Source organism: Gossypium hirsutum, chromosome D04 (assembly GCF_007990345.1).
Source record: "Gossypium hirsutum isolate 1008001.06 chromosome D04, Gossypium_hirsutum_v2.1, whole genome shotgun sequence".
NCBI lineage: Eukaryota > Viridiplantae > Streptophyta > Magnoliopsida > Malvales > Malvaceae > Gossypium > Gossypium hirsutum.
This window is the reverse complement of record NC_053440.1, coordinates 5,547,536-5,563,997: the sequence shown is the minus strand read 5'-3', so window position 1 is coordinate 5,563,997 and position 16,462 is coordinate 5,547,536. Positions and strand designations below refer to the sequence as shown.

General features: G+C 35.3%; 1 protein-coding gene and 1 pseudogene across 1 annotated transcript; both read right to left on the bottom strand.

Annotated features, from left to right (window-relative positions):
- Window positions 1–1,668: 1,668 nt before the first annotated feature.
- On the bottom strand, window positions 1,669–12,924 carry LOC107960950 (protein argonaute 1-like; annotated as a pseudogene).
- A 1,050-nt stretch (window positions 12,925–13,974) lies between these two features.
- LOC107959756 (amino acid permease 4) lies at window positions 13,975–16,086 on the bottom strand. Its single transcript, XM_016895893.2, has 4 exons — window positions 15,922–16,086; window positions 15,459–15,692; window positions 15,286–15,379; window positions 13,975–15,200 (listed from the first exon to the last, which is right to left on the bottom strand). The coding sequence occupies exons 1-4, from the start codon at window positions 16,019–16,021 to the stop codon at window positions 14,189–14,191; spliced, it is 1,440 nt and encodes a 479-aa protein (XP_016751382.1). The 5' UTR covers window positions 16,022–16,086; the 3' UTR covers window positions 13,975–14,188.
- Between the last annotated feature and the right edge of the window lie 376 nt (window positions 16,087–16,462).

The following is a 16,462-nucleotide window of genomic DNA, read 5'->3' as shown; positions in this document are numbered from 1 at the left end:
ATATCAACTATGTGCCTGTGTTTCCTCTCCAACAATCTATTTTGTTCAGAGGTATGAGAACAAGAGAGCCGATGATAAATCCCCAACTGAGAGAGTACCTTTTGAAAATAACGATATTCGCCACCCCAATCTGTTTGAAGAACTTTTATTTGGCAACCAAACTGAACTTCAACAAATTTCTAGAGATGAAGAAACTTGTCCAATGCCTCAGACTTGCATTTGATAAGATACATCCAAGTGTACCGAGAATATGCATAAACAAATGAGACATAATAAAGATTGCCTTCAGATGTCATAGGAACAGGACCCTATAGGTCAGAAACAATAAGTTCAAAATGAGCTGAATAAACAATAGTAGATGGAGAAAATGGAAGCTTATGAAATTGCCTGACATGCTGAACAAACCGAATTCAACTTACAATTTTTTGACACAACATTGCACTTTTGAAGAACTGTAGTGTTAGTTTTATTACAAGGGTGACTAAGACGTCTATGCCACAAATAAAAAATCGAACTACTAGAAATAGGAGACCCTGACTGAGCTGTATGAGTAGTAGCTGAAAAAGAAAAAGTGTTAAAACTTTGAGTGTCTAATAGATCAAACTGGTACAAGCCATCATGAATGCGACCCACTAACAAGATGGTCCCTGTCTTGATATCATTCACAAAACAATGGAGAGGATGGAATTCAAAATAAACCTGATTATCATTAGCAAACTGTGCAACAAACATTAAGTTTTTGAAGATTCGTGGAACATGCAACTCATTTTTCAAATGAAAAACTCTGTTTGAACTGTCAAAGGAGGAGCCAATATGATCTATTAGTACAGACACACCATTTCCCATGAAAAGCCTGTTGTTACCTGTATACTGTGCTGCCTCCCGCAAGTTATCCAAGTTGTTGGTAACATGGTTGGAAGCTCCCGAATTCGGATACAAAACTTTTGTGCTCAGAGAGCCTGTGGGAAACTGTCCTTTGGTGGAGACAGCATTAGCTTGAAAACCAAGACTTTGCACGGTATTCCTTGGGGAACAACAATAAGAACTTCCACAATGAGAATCTCCACAAGATGAGTTTGAAGAATCTTGAAACTGATGACAGTGCACCTGCAATATCTGATTAGAAACACCTTCAAAAGACTCATCAAATCGATTATAACACTTCTGTATCGTGTGACCGATTCGACCATAAAGCTGGCATTGAGGTTTGTTATGTACAAACCTTTTCCCTCGGCCTCTGCCTCGAAATGTCCTAGAACCACCACCCTTGAAGGGTAGTCTAGAACCTCTGTCGAATTGCCTAGCACCTCTATCATTAGTTTCACTGTACTGAGCAACATTAGCCTGCAAAGGCACATTCGAAACAAATTTTTGTTGTCAAGCTTCACAATTAGTAAGCATCACAGTAAGAAGATCTAGGAGAACACTCATTACGGAAGCCACAACTCGGATTGACTTATATTCTACTGACAAACCAGCAAGAATGATGTTAATCTGTTCCTGCTCAGAAATAGTATTACCTACAGCCATTAAGGTATCACACAAACCCTTAATTTTGGACAAGTACTCTTTAATGGTTAACTACCCTTTCTTTTGTGAATACAAAGAATGCCTTAGAGTAGAAACTGTCACAGAGGATTTGGTAGCAAATCGCCAAACAATTGTACTTCACACATCAAAACTCAATCGAGCACCAGTGAGATGCACCAAGATATCATCAAAAATAGTGGACAATAACCAAGAAGCTAACAACTTATCTTGTTGCTTATGAAATAAGAAATCAGGATTAGCAACAAGATTACCGTTTCTGTCAAGAATAAACTGTGGAGGAACATTAATAGTTCCAAGAACAAAATCATGCAGCCTATACCCCTCAAGAATTAACAGAACCTATTGTTTCCATAAAAGAAAATCATGTTCACCGAGTTTCACAGTATCATGTTTAGGAAATTGATGAAGCTTTCTCAAGGAATCACACTCAGGATCGGGAGAATAACCAGCTACAAGTGTAGTCGTGTTAATTGAATGATGATTGTCATCATCATTGCCAAAAACTACTTCTGTCGCCATGGCAGAAACACAAACAAGAAAACATAAACAAGAAAACACAAAGAAGACTAAAAAGAAAACTTATGGCTCAGATACCATAATAGGAAATAAAGAATCAACTAAAATGAAACAAAAGCTGATTCATTCATGTATTGTGTAGAATACAAAACCATAGTATTTATAATACAACGTATTAACAGTTAACTAACTATAACTACCATAACTGCTAACTACTAACTACTAACTGCTAACTGTCACAATAGTTTTTATTCCTTAATAGTTTTTAACTAATTCTTAACAAGATTAACCCTAATTAAAGAAAGCCGACAAATGACACAAGAACTAATGTTAAAAGGAATTCTTTTCAAAAAAAAAAAACAGTACCAAATGGAGATCACAAAGACAGACTAATGTCAAAGTGTATTACAACTCCTTTACCATGCCAGAGATATTGCACACATGCAAGTTCCTCACAAAACTTTTGTGCCACCTCATCATCGACTTCTTAAGAAAATATAATGCCGATCCAGTTGTTTACAGTCACACAATTAACCATTTTATGTAACAAAATAATTAGAAAGAAGAAATAGCACAAGACTTCATATTCAACCATTTAAGATTGAACAAATAAACTTCATGCAGTTAAGATACCTATAACTCCTTTTCTTTTCAAGTAGATAACCAAGTTATTTATCTATTCTACCTATACATTAGGTGTGTGTAAGACTAGTTTAATTAAAACCAAATACGCAGTGAGAACGAAAATTCAACAACTAAAATGTATGACCTAACTTTGAAACAGTAAGAGACACCTTATTCTTCATATCCCATTGCCTAAACTTAGGTTGCCAATATTTATGTAAGCTGCATAGAGAACAAAAATTACCCACGGTGGAGGCAGAATACACGCCTCAACTGAAGTAAGATTCTTACTAATTTTAATTCCAAATTTCGTAGCATACATACTAATAGAAGCATTACATCCCATCGTTTATAAAGGAATATAAGAAATTAGTCCGCCAGCAAAAAACCTTCAACTTAATTGACAATTGTCTAAGAAAAAGTTCAAGCAAAAGATGATAGTAAGAGACAAATATGTTGTAGATTTTTAGATACAAAGGTAATCACAAGATGGATATTATATTAGTTCTCACTTGTTATTTAGCCCTAGAGTCAAAGATAATTTGGCATGTACAATAATTATTATTTTTAAAAGGTAATTTTTCACATGAAAACCACAGACAAAAGAATAAAAAGGAGAAACTATTTAAGTAGTTTTGATGCAAATTATTGCAGACTAATATGTCACATTCACCCATCATACGAAAAAGGGAAAGAAAATAGTGAGGCGAGATAAAGCAAAAGTGTTTAGAAACACAAAAAAAGGCAAGAATGTCAATATCATCCTCTTTCTCCTTAGGACATTGCTAGCAGGTGACCTTCAGCAAAGCAGTAATCTGTTCTTCATTCAATCTCTTCGAGTACCTCTGACCTTTAACAATCTTGCATACCTACGAGAATCGCAAGTCATTAGTATGCATATCCATATACCAATTAACTCCTCAATCTAAAGGAATTTACCTCCATTGGCAAATAATTTGCTGGTTTCTAACTTGTAGACAAGGTGTTGGATTTTTTCAGCAAGAGAAACAAGAGAAATCGAATGAAGCAAAAAGAAAAACCAGAAGGAACAAAAACTTAGCAAAAATGTAACTGAAAACTTATGTATTTTCATTCAAATTTTGAATATATGAGAGTTACATAGCAATTTGACAGTTACCTACTAATTAACTACTCCCACTTAATCACTAACACAAAATTAGCTTAACTTGTTTACAAAAGAAAGCTGGCATACCAGCTATTACATCAATACAAATCAGATAAAACATTTTACTAACTTTGCTGTCACATTACAAAACAACTAGATAAAAGTTACATAGGAACAAAATACAAAAACAAGTTGCTTCAATCGGACCAGCTCCAATTCTTCACTTCAGAACAGTATAGCAGCTCAACTTTGCTAAATTTCCTGCTGCTGGTCTTTCGTTGCACTGCAGACCAAAGTTCAACACTCCTCCTTGGGCTATATGCAACAAACACCAATCTTTTCTTTCAAGACTTCAAACCTGCTTGCTCCTAATGGCTTGGTTAAAATGTCAGCCAATTGAGTTTCTAAACTGCAATGCACTAGACTAATCTCCTTCGATTGCTCAGCTTCTCTAACAAAATGAAATTTGATTTTGAAATGTTTAGTCTTGCCATAGAAGACTGGATTTTTGGCTATTGCTACAGCTCATTGATTATCAACTTTGATTTCAGTAGCTTGAGCTTGCTCTTCATTCAAATCACATAAGATCTTTCTAAGCCAAATGGCTTGATTAACTGCTACTTCAGCTGAGATGTATTCTGCCTCTGCTGTGGATTGAGCAACAGTTTGTTGCTTCTTTGAACTCCAGCTAAAAACACTTGAGCCTAAGGTAAAGAAGTATCCTGAAGTGCTCCTCATGTCATCAACTGACTCTGCCAAATCACTATCAGAGTAACCAGCAAGTTTTAGCTCCTTTGTCCTCCAAAACTTCACACCAGAATTCAAACTTCCTTTGACATATCTTAACACCCTTTTTGCTGCTTTTAAATGTGCTTCATTACAACAATGCATGAACCTTGAAAGGAGACTGACAGCATAAACAATATCTGGTTTAGTTGCTGTCAAATAGAGTAAGCAACCAACCAGACTTTTATAAGCCTTTTCATCCACTCGAACATGCTCACTGGTGCTTGACAACTTTTCTCCCAATGCAACAGGTGTTGTTACAGATTTGCACTTTGACATGCAAAATTTCTCCAACACTTTAGATGCAAATGTTTGCTGACTTATAAAAATGCCATCACTTCCTTGTTGTACTTTCATACCAAGAAAGTAGGTCATTAGGCCAAGGTCAGTCATTTTAAAGACTTCTTGCATCTGTTTTTTGAAGTCTTTAATAAGTTTATTTTTGCAGCCAATAACAAGGAGATCATCAACATATAAGGAAACAATCAACAAGGTTTCCTTCTGATCCTTTTTAACATAAAGTGTAGGCTCACTAACACTTTTTGTGAACCCGAGCCTATCTAAGTAGCCACCAATCCTTTCATACCAGGCCCTTGGAGCCTGTTTCAGGCCATACAAGGGCTTTTTCAACTTGTAGACTTTGTGTTCTTCACCAGAGACCTTGAAACCATCAGGTTGCTCTATAAAAATTTCTTCATTAAGAAAGCCATTTAAGAAGGCTGACTTAACATCTAGATGATGCACCATCCAGTGCTTTTGAGCTGCTAAAGCAAGCAGCAATCTAATAGTGTCCAACCTTGCAACAGGTGCAAAGGTTTCAAAAAAAAATCAACCCCTTGCTGCTGACTATACCCTTTCACAACCAATCTGGCGTTGTGTCTGTTTAAAGTACCATCAATATTGTTTTTAGTCCTAAAAACCCATTTGACACCAATGATTCTTCTGTTTTCAAGTCTATCAACAAGCTCCCAAGTATCATTCTTCTGAATCATTCTCAGTTCAGCTTCCATAGCCTCTTGCCAGCAACTTTGTCTTGCAGCTTCGTCATAGCATGATGGTTCCATCAAGGTTACAGCACATCTTTCATAGATGTTTGCCAAGGTCCTGGTGCCTCAAATAGGTTCACCATCATAGCCATCTTCAATCATTTCTTCATTTTCAGCCTGCTGCATGTCAAGGTCATTTTGATATTCTTCAAGTAATCTTACCTTAGTTTCATCCCAATTCCAGCTATTTGCTTCACTAAATTTGACATCTTTGCTCACGGTTATTTTCTTGGTCAGTGGATCAAAGACTCTGTATCCCTTTTTTACACTACTGTAGCCAACAAATACCCCTAGCATGGACCTTCTATCCAATTTAGTTCTTTTCTCTGTTGGTACTAAAACATAACATAAGCAACCAAACACTTTCACATGAGAGACAGATGGTTTCTGTCCAAACCAGGCTTCAAAGGGTGTTTTACCCTTGACTACATTTGTTGGTAGCCTATTCAACAGATAAACAGTTGTGTTCACAGCTTCAGCCCAAAAGATGTTAGGCATTTTAGCCTCAAACAAAGACACCTAGCCATGTCAAGGACTGTTCTGTTTTTCCTCTCACAGACACCATTTTGCTGTGGTGTATATACAGTAGTCAATTGATGTTGAATTCCAGCACTATTACACAACTTTTGAAACTTCTGATATACATACTCAGATCCATTGTCAGACCTCAAACACTTTATCTTGTAGCTAGCTTGGTTTTCAACTAAGGCTTTAAATTTGAAGAAAAAAATCATAAACATCTGACTTATGCTTCAAAAAATTTACCCAGCAGAACCTAGAATAATCATAAAAAAAAAGTACAAAGTACCTGCTGCCATTTAAGGAGGTGGTCTTCATTAGTCCACAAATGTCTGTATGAACCAGCTGAAGCTTCCCTTGAGCTCTCCATGCTTTGTTGACAGGAAAGGGTAACCTGGTCTGCTTGCCTAGCTGACAAACCTCACATACATCATCCCTTGGCTCAATTTTTGACATGTCAATAACCAACCAAATTCATGTTCTGCAGCATATTCAAGGAATTGTAGTTTACATGTCCCATTCTCCTATGCCACAAGTCTGCTTCATCAGACTGAGATGCATAAGCCTTTGCCTGCAGTTGATTCACATCCACAAGGATGGTTCTGTCTTGCATAGCCACTGTAGTCAATACTTCACCAGCAGCATTTTTAATCAGACAATTCTTTCCTTCAAAAAACAGAGAGTAGCCTTTCTCCAATAACTGACCAACACGCAACAAGTTTTGGTCAATGTCAGGTACATAAAGAACCTCAGAGATGGTTTTGTTACCTGACTTAGTACTTATCAAAGCTTTGCCTTTACCTTTTGCCTCCAGTAGCTCACCATTGCCAATTCTGACTTTAGACTTGAAGGTGGTGTCAAGCTCCTTGAACATGCTCCTTTCAGAAGCCATGTGGTGAGTACATCCACTATCAATCAACCAAATTTTGCTAACCTTGCTTGAGCTAGCAAAGCATGATGATGAAAAAACATGTTCTTCTTGTGTTTCAACATCTTCTGCAACCTGTGCTTGATTTTGATGCTGAGGTTGAGCTTTTGGCTTATTTTTGCAGACTTTTTCAATGTGGCCAAATTGCTTACAGCCTCTACACTGAATATCTGGCCTGTACCAACAGTATTTCTCCAGGTGAGTACTCTTCTTGCAATGGACACAAGGTGGAAACTTCTTCCTGGCAGAATCTTTCTTCTTCTTTTCAATCCAAGGCTTCTTGCCTTTTGCATTTGAATTTGAACTTGAGCTTTCTCTGCTTCTAGCTTGAAAAGCTCCCTCATAGTGGTCCTCCATTCTGTTTGCCCTCATTTGCTCTTGAGCATATAGAGCATTTATAAGCTCAGTCAAATGGATTGTTGACAAGTCCCTTGAATCTTCCAGAGAAGAGATTTTTGCTTCATACTTCTCTGGCAATGTTGCTATGACCTTTTCGACCACTCTTTGGTCACTGAATTCCTCCCCAAGCAGTCTTATATTGTTGACAGTAGCCATGATTCTGTCAACATACTGCTTGATAGTTTCTGAGCCCTTCATTTTCAAGTTCTCTAAGTCTCTTCTGAAGTTGATTAGCTGTTGTTGCCTGGTCTTATCAGACCTCTGAAACTCCTCCTTGAGTTTATCCCAAGCCTATTTTGGTGTGTCACATGTCATTATCCTAGTGAAAATAACATCAGAGACTCCACTTTGAAGGCATGACATAGCCTTGTATTTCTTGGCACAATCTTCACTATGTTGCCTAATTTAAGCTATGGTCGGGTTAGCTCTAAGTGGTGGTGGCTCAGTGTCATTGAGAATAGCATTCCATAGGTCATGTGCCTGCAGGTATGTTCTCATTTTCATTGCCCAGATGTTATAATTTTCTCCAGAAAAAATAGGTGGAGGAGGTGGTGTAAAACTCATTTTTACAGCAACCAAAAAAACAACTTTTGCTTCTTTTTGTTTTAGGCACAGCTTGCTTAACAGTATACAACCAAGGCCCTCAAAGACAGTAAGCTTTTGATACCATTTGTTGGATTTTTTCAGCAAGAGAAACAAGAGAAACCGAATGAAGCAAAAAGAAAAACCAGAAGGAACAAAAACTCAGCAAAAATGTAACTGAAAACTTATGTATTTTCATTCAAATTTTGAATATATGAGAGTTACATAACAATTTGACAGTTACCTACTAATTAACTACTCCCACTTAATCACTAACACAAAATTAGCTTAACTTGTTTACAAAAGAAAGCTGGCATACTAGCTATTACATCAATACAAATTAGATAAAGCATTTTACTAACTTTGCTGTCACATTACAAAACAACTAGATAAAAGTTACATAGGAACAAAATACAAAAACAAGTTGCTTCAATCAGACCAGCTCCAATTCTTCACTTCAGAACAGTATAGTAGCTCAACTTTGCTCAATTTGCTGCTGCTGGTCTTTTGTTGCACTGCAGACCAAAGTTCAACACAAGGCAATTGGGTATGTTGAAGGATGTAACGATAAGTTTCGTGAAAATATTCCACAACAGATTTCATTGTACCTTTATCATCTACAGGAAAACTATAAACAATAAAGTCTGTTAGAGAATTAGGATCGACACCATATCACAAGTCACAAGGAAATCTAACACGTAGGTCATTGCTCTAATATTGCCCTATGTTTGCAAAGCACAATATCAGAAAAAGGTTTATGTTCAATAATATTGTGTGACTTAACAAATGAAATATTTAATTAATGAACTTACAGGTTAAAAAATAATGCATACAATTCACATTGCAAAAATAGAGATCCTTTAAAAGACATTATTACATCAAAAAATTATAGTAATACTCTAGACCTGTCCATGGGCCGGGCGGCCCGGCCCGGCCTAACGGCCCGCCCGAAATATGGGAGGGTTTGGGTAAAAATATAGGCCTGAAATATGGGCTTGGGCAAAATTTTAGGCCAGTTTAAAAAATGGGCCGGGCCTCGGGCAAGATTTTTTTGGCCCGGGCCCGGCCCGGCCCGAAAAATATTAAATATATATTTTTTATTTTTAAAATATAATAGTTTTTTATTTTAAGTTTATTTACTTTCATTTCCTTGACTAGTGTTACAAAATAATAATAATAATAAAACATCAAGTTTGTTTTACTAATCAAATGTTAGATTTTGTTACAACAATTAATACAATTAATACAATTAATAATTTGATAAATTTACTAATCAAATGTTAGATTTTATTACAACAATTAATACAATTAATAATTTGATAAATTTACTAATCAAATGTTAGATTTTATTACAACAATTAATACAATTAACAATTAATAATTTGATAATTTTACTAACAATTAATTTTAATAACAATTAGTTTTAATTTTATTAAAAAATAATTTTAATTAAAAACGGGCCGGGCCGGGCTCGAGCCCTATATTTTTCTTCGGGCCGGGCCTGGGCAAAATCTCAAGCCCATATTTCGGGCTGGGCCCGGGGCCTAGTAAACGGGCTGAATTTTTTTATGGGCCCGGCCCGGCCCATGGACAGGTCTATAATACTCACGTCAGCTTTCTAGTTGCTTGTGCTGTTAAACCCGATGTTCAATATTATCTCCGCATGTTGCCACAGTGTGTAACTTCTACTTTGACTCCTCTAAGAGCCTTTTTAATCTATTCATACAAAAAAGAAAACCAAAATGAACATGGTAGGAGTAGGATGATAACTAAAGGGAGAACATACTATTCCCTAGCAGACTTTTTCACCCGCTGATGAAACAAATGCAATCATGCACAATGGTAATAGATGTCAGGAATTAGCTGGTTTACCAATAAGAAAGAGCAAATAACAAAGATGGAAAAGTAATTGGTACTTAGGGGTGAGCAAAACTTGATTCGATTCGAATAATTAGAATAATAGATTGGTGTAAATACCTTTTTAATCCCCGTCAACTTTGAAAATAAGTAATTTGGTTAGATTTAAGAAAGAAATTTAAGAAATTCAAACCTTCACGCGACCAGCATCAGATAGCTAGTGGTGTAGAAACATCACCATTTAGAAATTGTGTTACAAAATCTATAACGGGCAAAGGCTCAATGAAAACAGTAGAAGACATATCTGTCCGGCAGATATTGTCACTATAAGACCAGGTTAGATTAAGGCATGCAATACTGATATTCAGTGACAGTACCATCTATGTAGGATGAGTGCTTTGGTAAAAACCACACCAGCTTTCTAATCCCTCACCCAAAGGATGCTTCCCATTAGCTCAGGTGAGTAGAATGAACGGCCAACACGTCAGTAACTGTACCCTCACATGTATCAAAATTTGAAAGCCGGAAGCAGCATGGTAAACAGATGAAAAAATAATAATAACCAAAAAGCAGTACCTGGAAGTAGGTAATTGACGAAGAACAACGTTAAGAACCTGAAGAGCTTCCTGAGGTGCATCAGCTTGTTTCCCTTGCAAAAAGAGTCCAAGATGGTGCAGGTCAGCACGTGCAGCCAATTTGATCACAACTTTAAAATCCCTGTAACTTCTTGGATAAACTATTTTCTAGCTTTTCTTTCTACGTATCTGAAATTTAGTATTTCTACTTTTTATATTTCAAAATTTAAGTCAAATTGTTAATATTACTATTTTTTTTCAAAATGCTCACTTGATAGCCATGTAACTAAAGAAAAGACTTTATAATTAACTCAAATTTAACAAAATAATTTTAATAGTAGTAACAATTGAACTTAAAATTCTGAAAAGTAAAAAAAACTAAATTTCTAGAAATAAAAGTGTATGGACTAAATTTCAAATTTACAAAAAAAATTTAGGATCTATGACACATTTTAACCTTTGTAGACTACATCCTATACGAATGACACTAAAAATATCTTGGACATATATAGTACCTATGTTGACAAATAAATTAATCTATCATTATAGATACTCCTATATCGACACTAATAGGATGTGTTGGTATAGGCTCATCATATATTGATGAATAAGTAATTCGTTAGTATAGACCTATTTATACTTACAGAATTAGGGCGTCAATAAAAGTAAGCATTGGTACACGAAAAATTATTTGTAGTGTATTCATCTTTAATTACGCTTTCATTGTAATTTATTTTTATTATCTTTCGAAATAATAAATAGGGCTTAGGGTTATAATTTAGTGGTTAATTTGGGATTTAAGGATTACGGTTTTAGGTTTGGGGCAAGGGGTTTTAGGTTCAAGGTTCGGGTGTAGAGTTTAAGTTTAAGATTTAGGGTTTGAGTTTAGGGTGTAAGGTTCGAGTGTCGGGTTTTGATGTGTTTAGGTTTTTGAGGTTTCATTTTTTGGGTATCAATTTTCGAGATTTAAGGCCTTAGGATTTTAGGCTAGTGATTTACAGTTTGGGGATTGAGTTATGGGCTTTGGGTTTAGGAGCTAAAGATTAGGGTTCAAGGGTCATGGCACGCATATGAAGGGTTAGGGAAGAGGGGTCAAGATTTAAGATTTAGGGTTTAGGGCTAAGAGTTAGTGATAGGTATATTATTTAGAGTGATGTTTAGAGGTTTTGTATTACGAGCTTAAGGTTTTGAGTTTGAGGTTTTGGGTTTCGAGTACGAGGTTTCGAGTTTAGGATTTCGTTACATCTATAACGGAAAACGGTTGTAGGATTGATTTGTTATTTTTAAAAATTGAGTGACTGAATTGGCATACTTTCCCCTTAATATTAAAACCTTTCATTTTTTATTTCTCAGTTCCCCTTAACCTATTAGTTTACTTCTAGCAAAAAAAGAAAAAGAAAAAGAAAAAACTTTTCACCCTCTCATCCACCATAGTTGACAAGCTATCACCACCATTTCCATCACTACCATACAAATCGATATTTCTCATCTTAAAACTCTTTTTATTCAAACCCCAACATCTACTCTCTCTTCTTTTTTTTTTTTCTGAAAAGTAAAATATTTCTCATAAATCCTACCCATATCTGAACTGAAAATCTATGGATCAATTTGTGTTTATTTGCTTTGCTTTTTTTCATGGATGTGCTCATTAACTTCTTCGTGGTCTGATCTTTTTATCCATTTGTTATTTTTTATTTATAATTTTTTTGAAAAAATTTGTTTAACATTATTTTTGAAATTTCAAATAAATTTAAGTTTACTCGATATATGCATGTTAAAAAAAAGTTTTTTTTTCTTTTGAAAAACAAAACCCATAAAATACTTTTTTTTAATTTAAAATGTCACACAAATATTCACTTGATTTTTTAAAATTTTTTTAGCATTTTCTAAAGTGGAGTTTTTTTAAAATAAAAATTTAAATAATTTAAATAAATTTCTGCATGTTACATTTTAAAATAGAAATCCATAAAGTCCTTGATTTTTTTTTTTGTAACAAGAAGAACAATATCAATTACAATTATTAGTAGAAACCGAAGTGAGTAACCGAACACATCTATAATCAATTAAGCCGAATCTGGCCATCAACTGAGGGAGGAGCCACATGAAAACTTACTCGCCAAAAGGATAATCTTTCATCGAATTAGTTAAGGTATCAGCTGCAAATTCCTCTCTAAGTATTTGCTTTATGATCACTCGCCACTCTCGCTTAAATAGTTCTTGGATGCGCAGAATCAAATCCGTATTTGAATGTTCTTTATGATCTCTATGGATACCTTTGATAGCCAAGGAACAATCTCTTTCAATAATAATATTCACCCATTTAGCCTCCCAAGTTAACTGGAGGCCATCATATATAACCCAAAGTTCCGTTTGTAGTACACTGCAGCTTCCAATATTTCTTCCGAACCCCCACATCCATCTTCCTTGCTCATCCCGTGCTTCTATTGCCTTCCAATAATGATATAACTCCTTGATTTTTTTGTAGTAATAAGCAAAATGAAAATTTGAGACTTTTTTTTTAAAATTAGGAAACATTAAACCAAATAGTAACATGAAAGAACCTCTTAATTAGGGCAAATACACCCATGTCACTCAGCAGCAAAGTACCATACAATGTCATATACAGAAATAGAATCTTGAAACCCTGTATCTGATAACCATAGACTGAATCAAACATTCAATCTAGCAAATAAAATAGAAGCAAGAGTTCAAGATTTGCAACTCCATGAATCATAATGCAATTGCTACTGTAAGCAAATGGGAAAACTTTTGCCTGCATGACCAATGGAATATCTATATACTACAGGCCAGCAGATAATGAAAGGAAGAAACAGTAGAGAAAATAAGTCAAAAACAATGATAACCCAGAGAACTGATAGTACTGAATGTTCCATGAAATCCAAAGGGAAAAACAAACAAACAAGAAAGTGCTTGCAATTTGCAAAAGATTTGGGCTTTTGTGAGATGGCGAAAATACTAATAGTACATAATTAAATAAATAATATTTAAGTTAAATTAAAGGGGTAAATTAAATTTTTTTAAATTTCTATTTACCTAAATAAACATTTATTTAATTTTTTAAATTTATGTTTAAAAATTATCTTAAAAATTAATTATAGATAATATATAATTATCAAAATAAACATTAAACTAAATATATGTATATAATTATAGTAATATATAAAGATAAAGATATTTTAAAATTAAATACTTTGAAAGGAAAATTTAATTAGAAAAATATAAAATAATTTTTAAAATTTATAAAAATTAAATAAATTATTTAAAAAACTATAGAGAATAAGAATGAACATATGTGTTTTATTATATTGATTAATTTAATATTTGAATTATTAAAAAATTAGAAAAAAATGTAAATTACTTTAATTTTATATTTGTGAAACTTGAACCTCTAATGAGGATTTAATATTATAATAAATAATAAATGATTATATATAACAGATGCAGTTCAAAAGAAAAAGGATACGCATTTATTACCACAATTTAAAATCCAAGCACGGTAATTTACAAAAGTATTTGCTTTCTCTAACATCAAGTAACCACTGAAACTGCGAAACCAATACAAAGCTTTTATCTATGAATGAACCACAGTCTCCACCGCCGCCGCGCCGGCACTTTTTTCTTGATTTTGATTTTCCGACGACAAAGTGGAAACAAATGCTTAGTAGGTAGTCTTAAATGGCTTGTAAACCTTAAGGTCAAGAATGACACCAACAATCGAGCCAGCACCAGCCACAATCGAAATCATCAAGCAAGCCATGCTTAGCATCTTCAAACAAATCCACCGACTGCTCCACTTGCTTATCTTCTTCTGTTGAATATACATCTCCACCGGAAAATACACCGTCAAAGGCCAAAACCCAAGTGCCCCAAGGATCCCCACAACGTCATTGAAGAAAGGAAGCAACATGGATATAACAGTGGTTAACATCACAAACCCCGTTCTCCAAACCAGTCTAAACATGTTGAGCTTGTAAGGATGACGATAACCAGGGACTGGGATTTTGAACTCTTTGGTAATGAAGTAGCTTTCAGGCCATCTTTGGGTTGCCCATTTCTCGATGAATGCAAAAATGGGTTGGCAAAACACTTGGTATGCTCCCACCAAGTGGATTATTATAGCAGCATTGGCAATATCAAGAAGCCAAAAAGGGTTAAAGAAACCAAAACCTGTAAGGAGATTACCAGGTGCAAAGTCTCCAAAGGATGCGTAGCCCATGCTGCCACATAACATGTAGAAAACTGTTGTTACTGCAATGCTTAGTTTGGTTGCCTTCTTCATTGTCTTTGCTTCTTCTGGTGGGGATTTGACGGTGTCTTGAATTTCGATAAGAATGACGGAAAATGAATATGCGAAAGCAATGTCACCAATGGCTTGTAAGCTTCTCCATATCTTTTGTGCTTGTGTTACTGTTCCAATGCTTATTCCAGTAAGACTGCCTTTAAATGTGCCGGTGGCTGCAACTTTGGCGAGTCCAAGACCAAGACCGATGCCCGAATAGGTAAATGACATGACCGCAGCGACGATCGAGAGCCACCATATCTGATCGAAATCTGGGATTTGTGAAAGTAAAATCTCAGAGACACCGAACATGATCATGTACGGATTGCTGGACATATGACATGGGTTCTTCCCACCACTCTCGTGGAAACAATTAGACCTTTTTATTGCCCTGCCATTTTCAGAACAAGGAAAGTTCATATTTGAACCACAGTAATACGAAACTTTTTGCGGGTGAAATGAAAATCTTTACTCACATCATGCTTATCGATGCTGCGATTGTATATCCAATGGAAATGCCAAAAAGATTAAGATACTGAATCAAACCGCATGCCTTCACTTTGTATCCACCTGAGCCGAAGAAAATGAAATATTTCAGTCCCTTTGTTAGCGTTATTTCCAAAATTTGGCAAGGGAAAAAATAGGGTACCGAGAATGGAGCGAACGGCATCAGTGTAAGTATAGTTGCGTTTGCCGGAGACGGGGTCGCCGGTCCGATAACAGTCAGTGAGGAGAGAAGAAGTGTAGTAAGTGACAAAGGAAAACAACAACATTACAGCAGGACCAGCAATCCAGCCGAGTTGAGCAATAGCCCAAGCTAAAGAAAGAACTCCTGACCCAATCACTGCTGTTATTATGTGTGCAGTTGCGGTACATATAGTTCCTGCACATCCAATTCAAACATGTCCATTTACATATTGCTGCAATATTACTACTATTTATTATTAGTTCAATTATAGAAATTATTTGTTCGATGTATGTGTTTATTTTCATGATTTCCATTACATTACATTACATAATAAGGCATATTTTCTTTAAATTCTATTAAAAAATAAATATTTTTTCCTACTACTGAATAGTTATGTTTTAACTGGGTGAAGTGTGTAGTGTACCGGTTCGTTTGAGACGACCATCGTCATCGACACATTCGGAGACATTGTGAGAAGGGATAGCCATTGAAACATCGAAGACTTGGCGTTGGTTGTCTCCCATCTCTGCAACCCAAGGTAAGTGGTGCAAAAAAGTATGATCTGAATGTGCGAAGAGAAACGGGGAGGAAGCTGATGGTATATATAAATGGTTTTAGAATATATTATATAATATTATATAAAATAATAATAAATAAGTGTAAAAGAAAGGTAAGTATCGTAATGCTGTGCGGCGTGTGTAGTCTGTCCTCCATTGTTGGTTGAAAGGAGAGAATCAATGCTCTTTCCTCCTCCTCCGAAGCTTTTGAGACACTCCCATCTTTATGCCAATTTGCATTCATTAATCAATCTATTCCACAAATTTTGCTCAGCTTTTTTCCTAATGGAAAGGGAACTGAGACTCTTTCTCCTTTTTATTTCTATATTAATGGAATCCCACTTTGCTTTACACTCCATATATAAACTATTAGATATGGCTTTCACCAAAAAGATAACAATGCAGGCT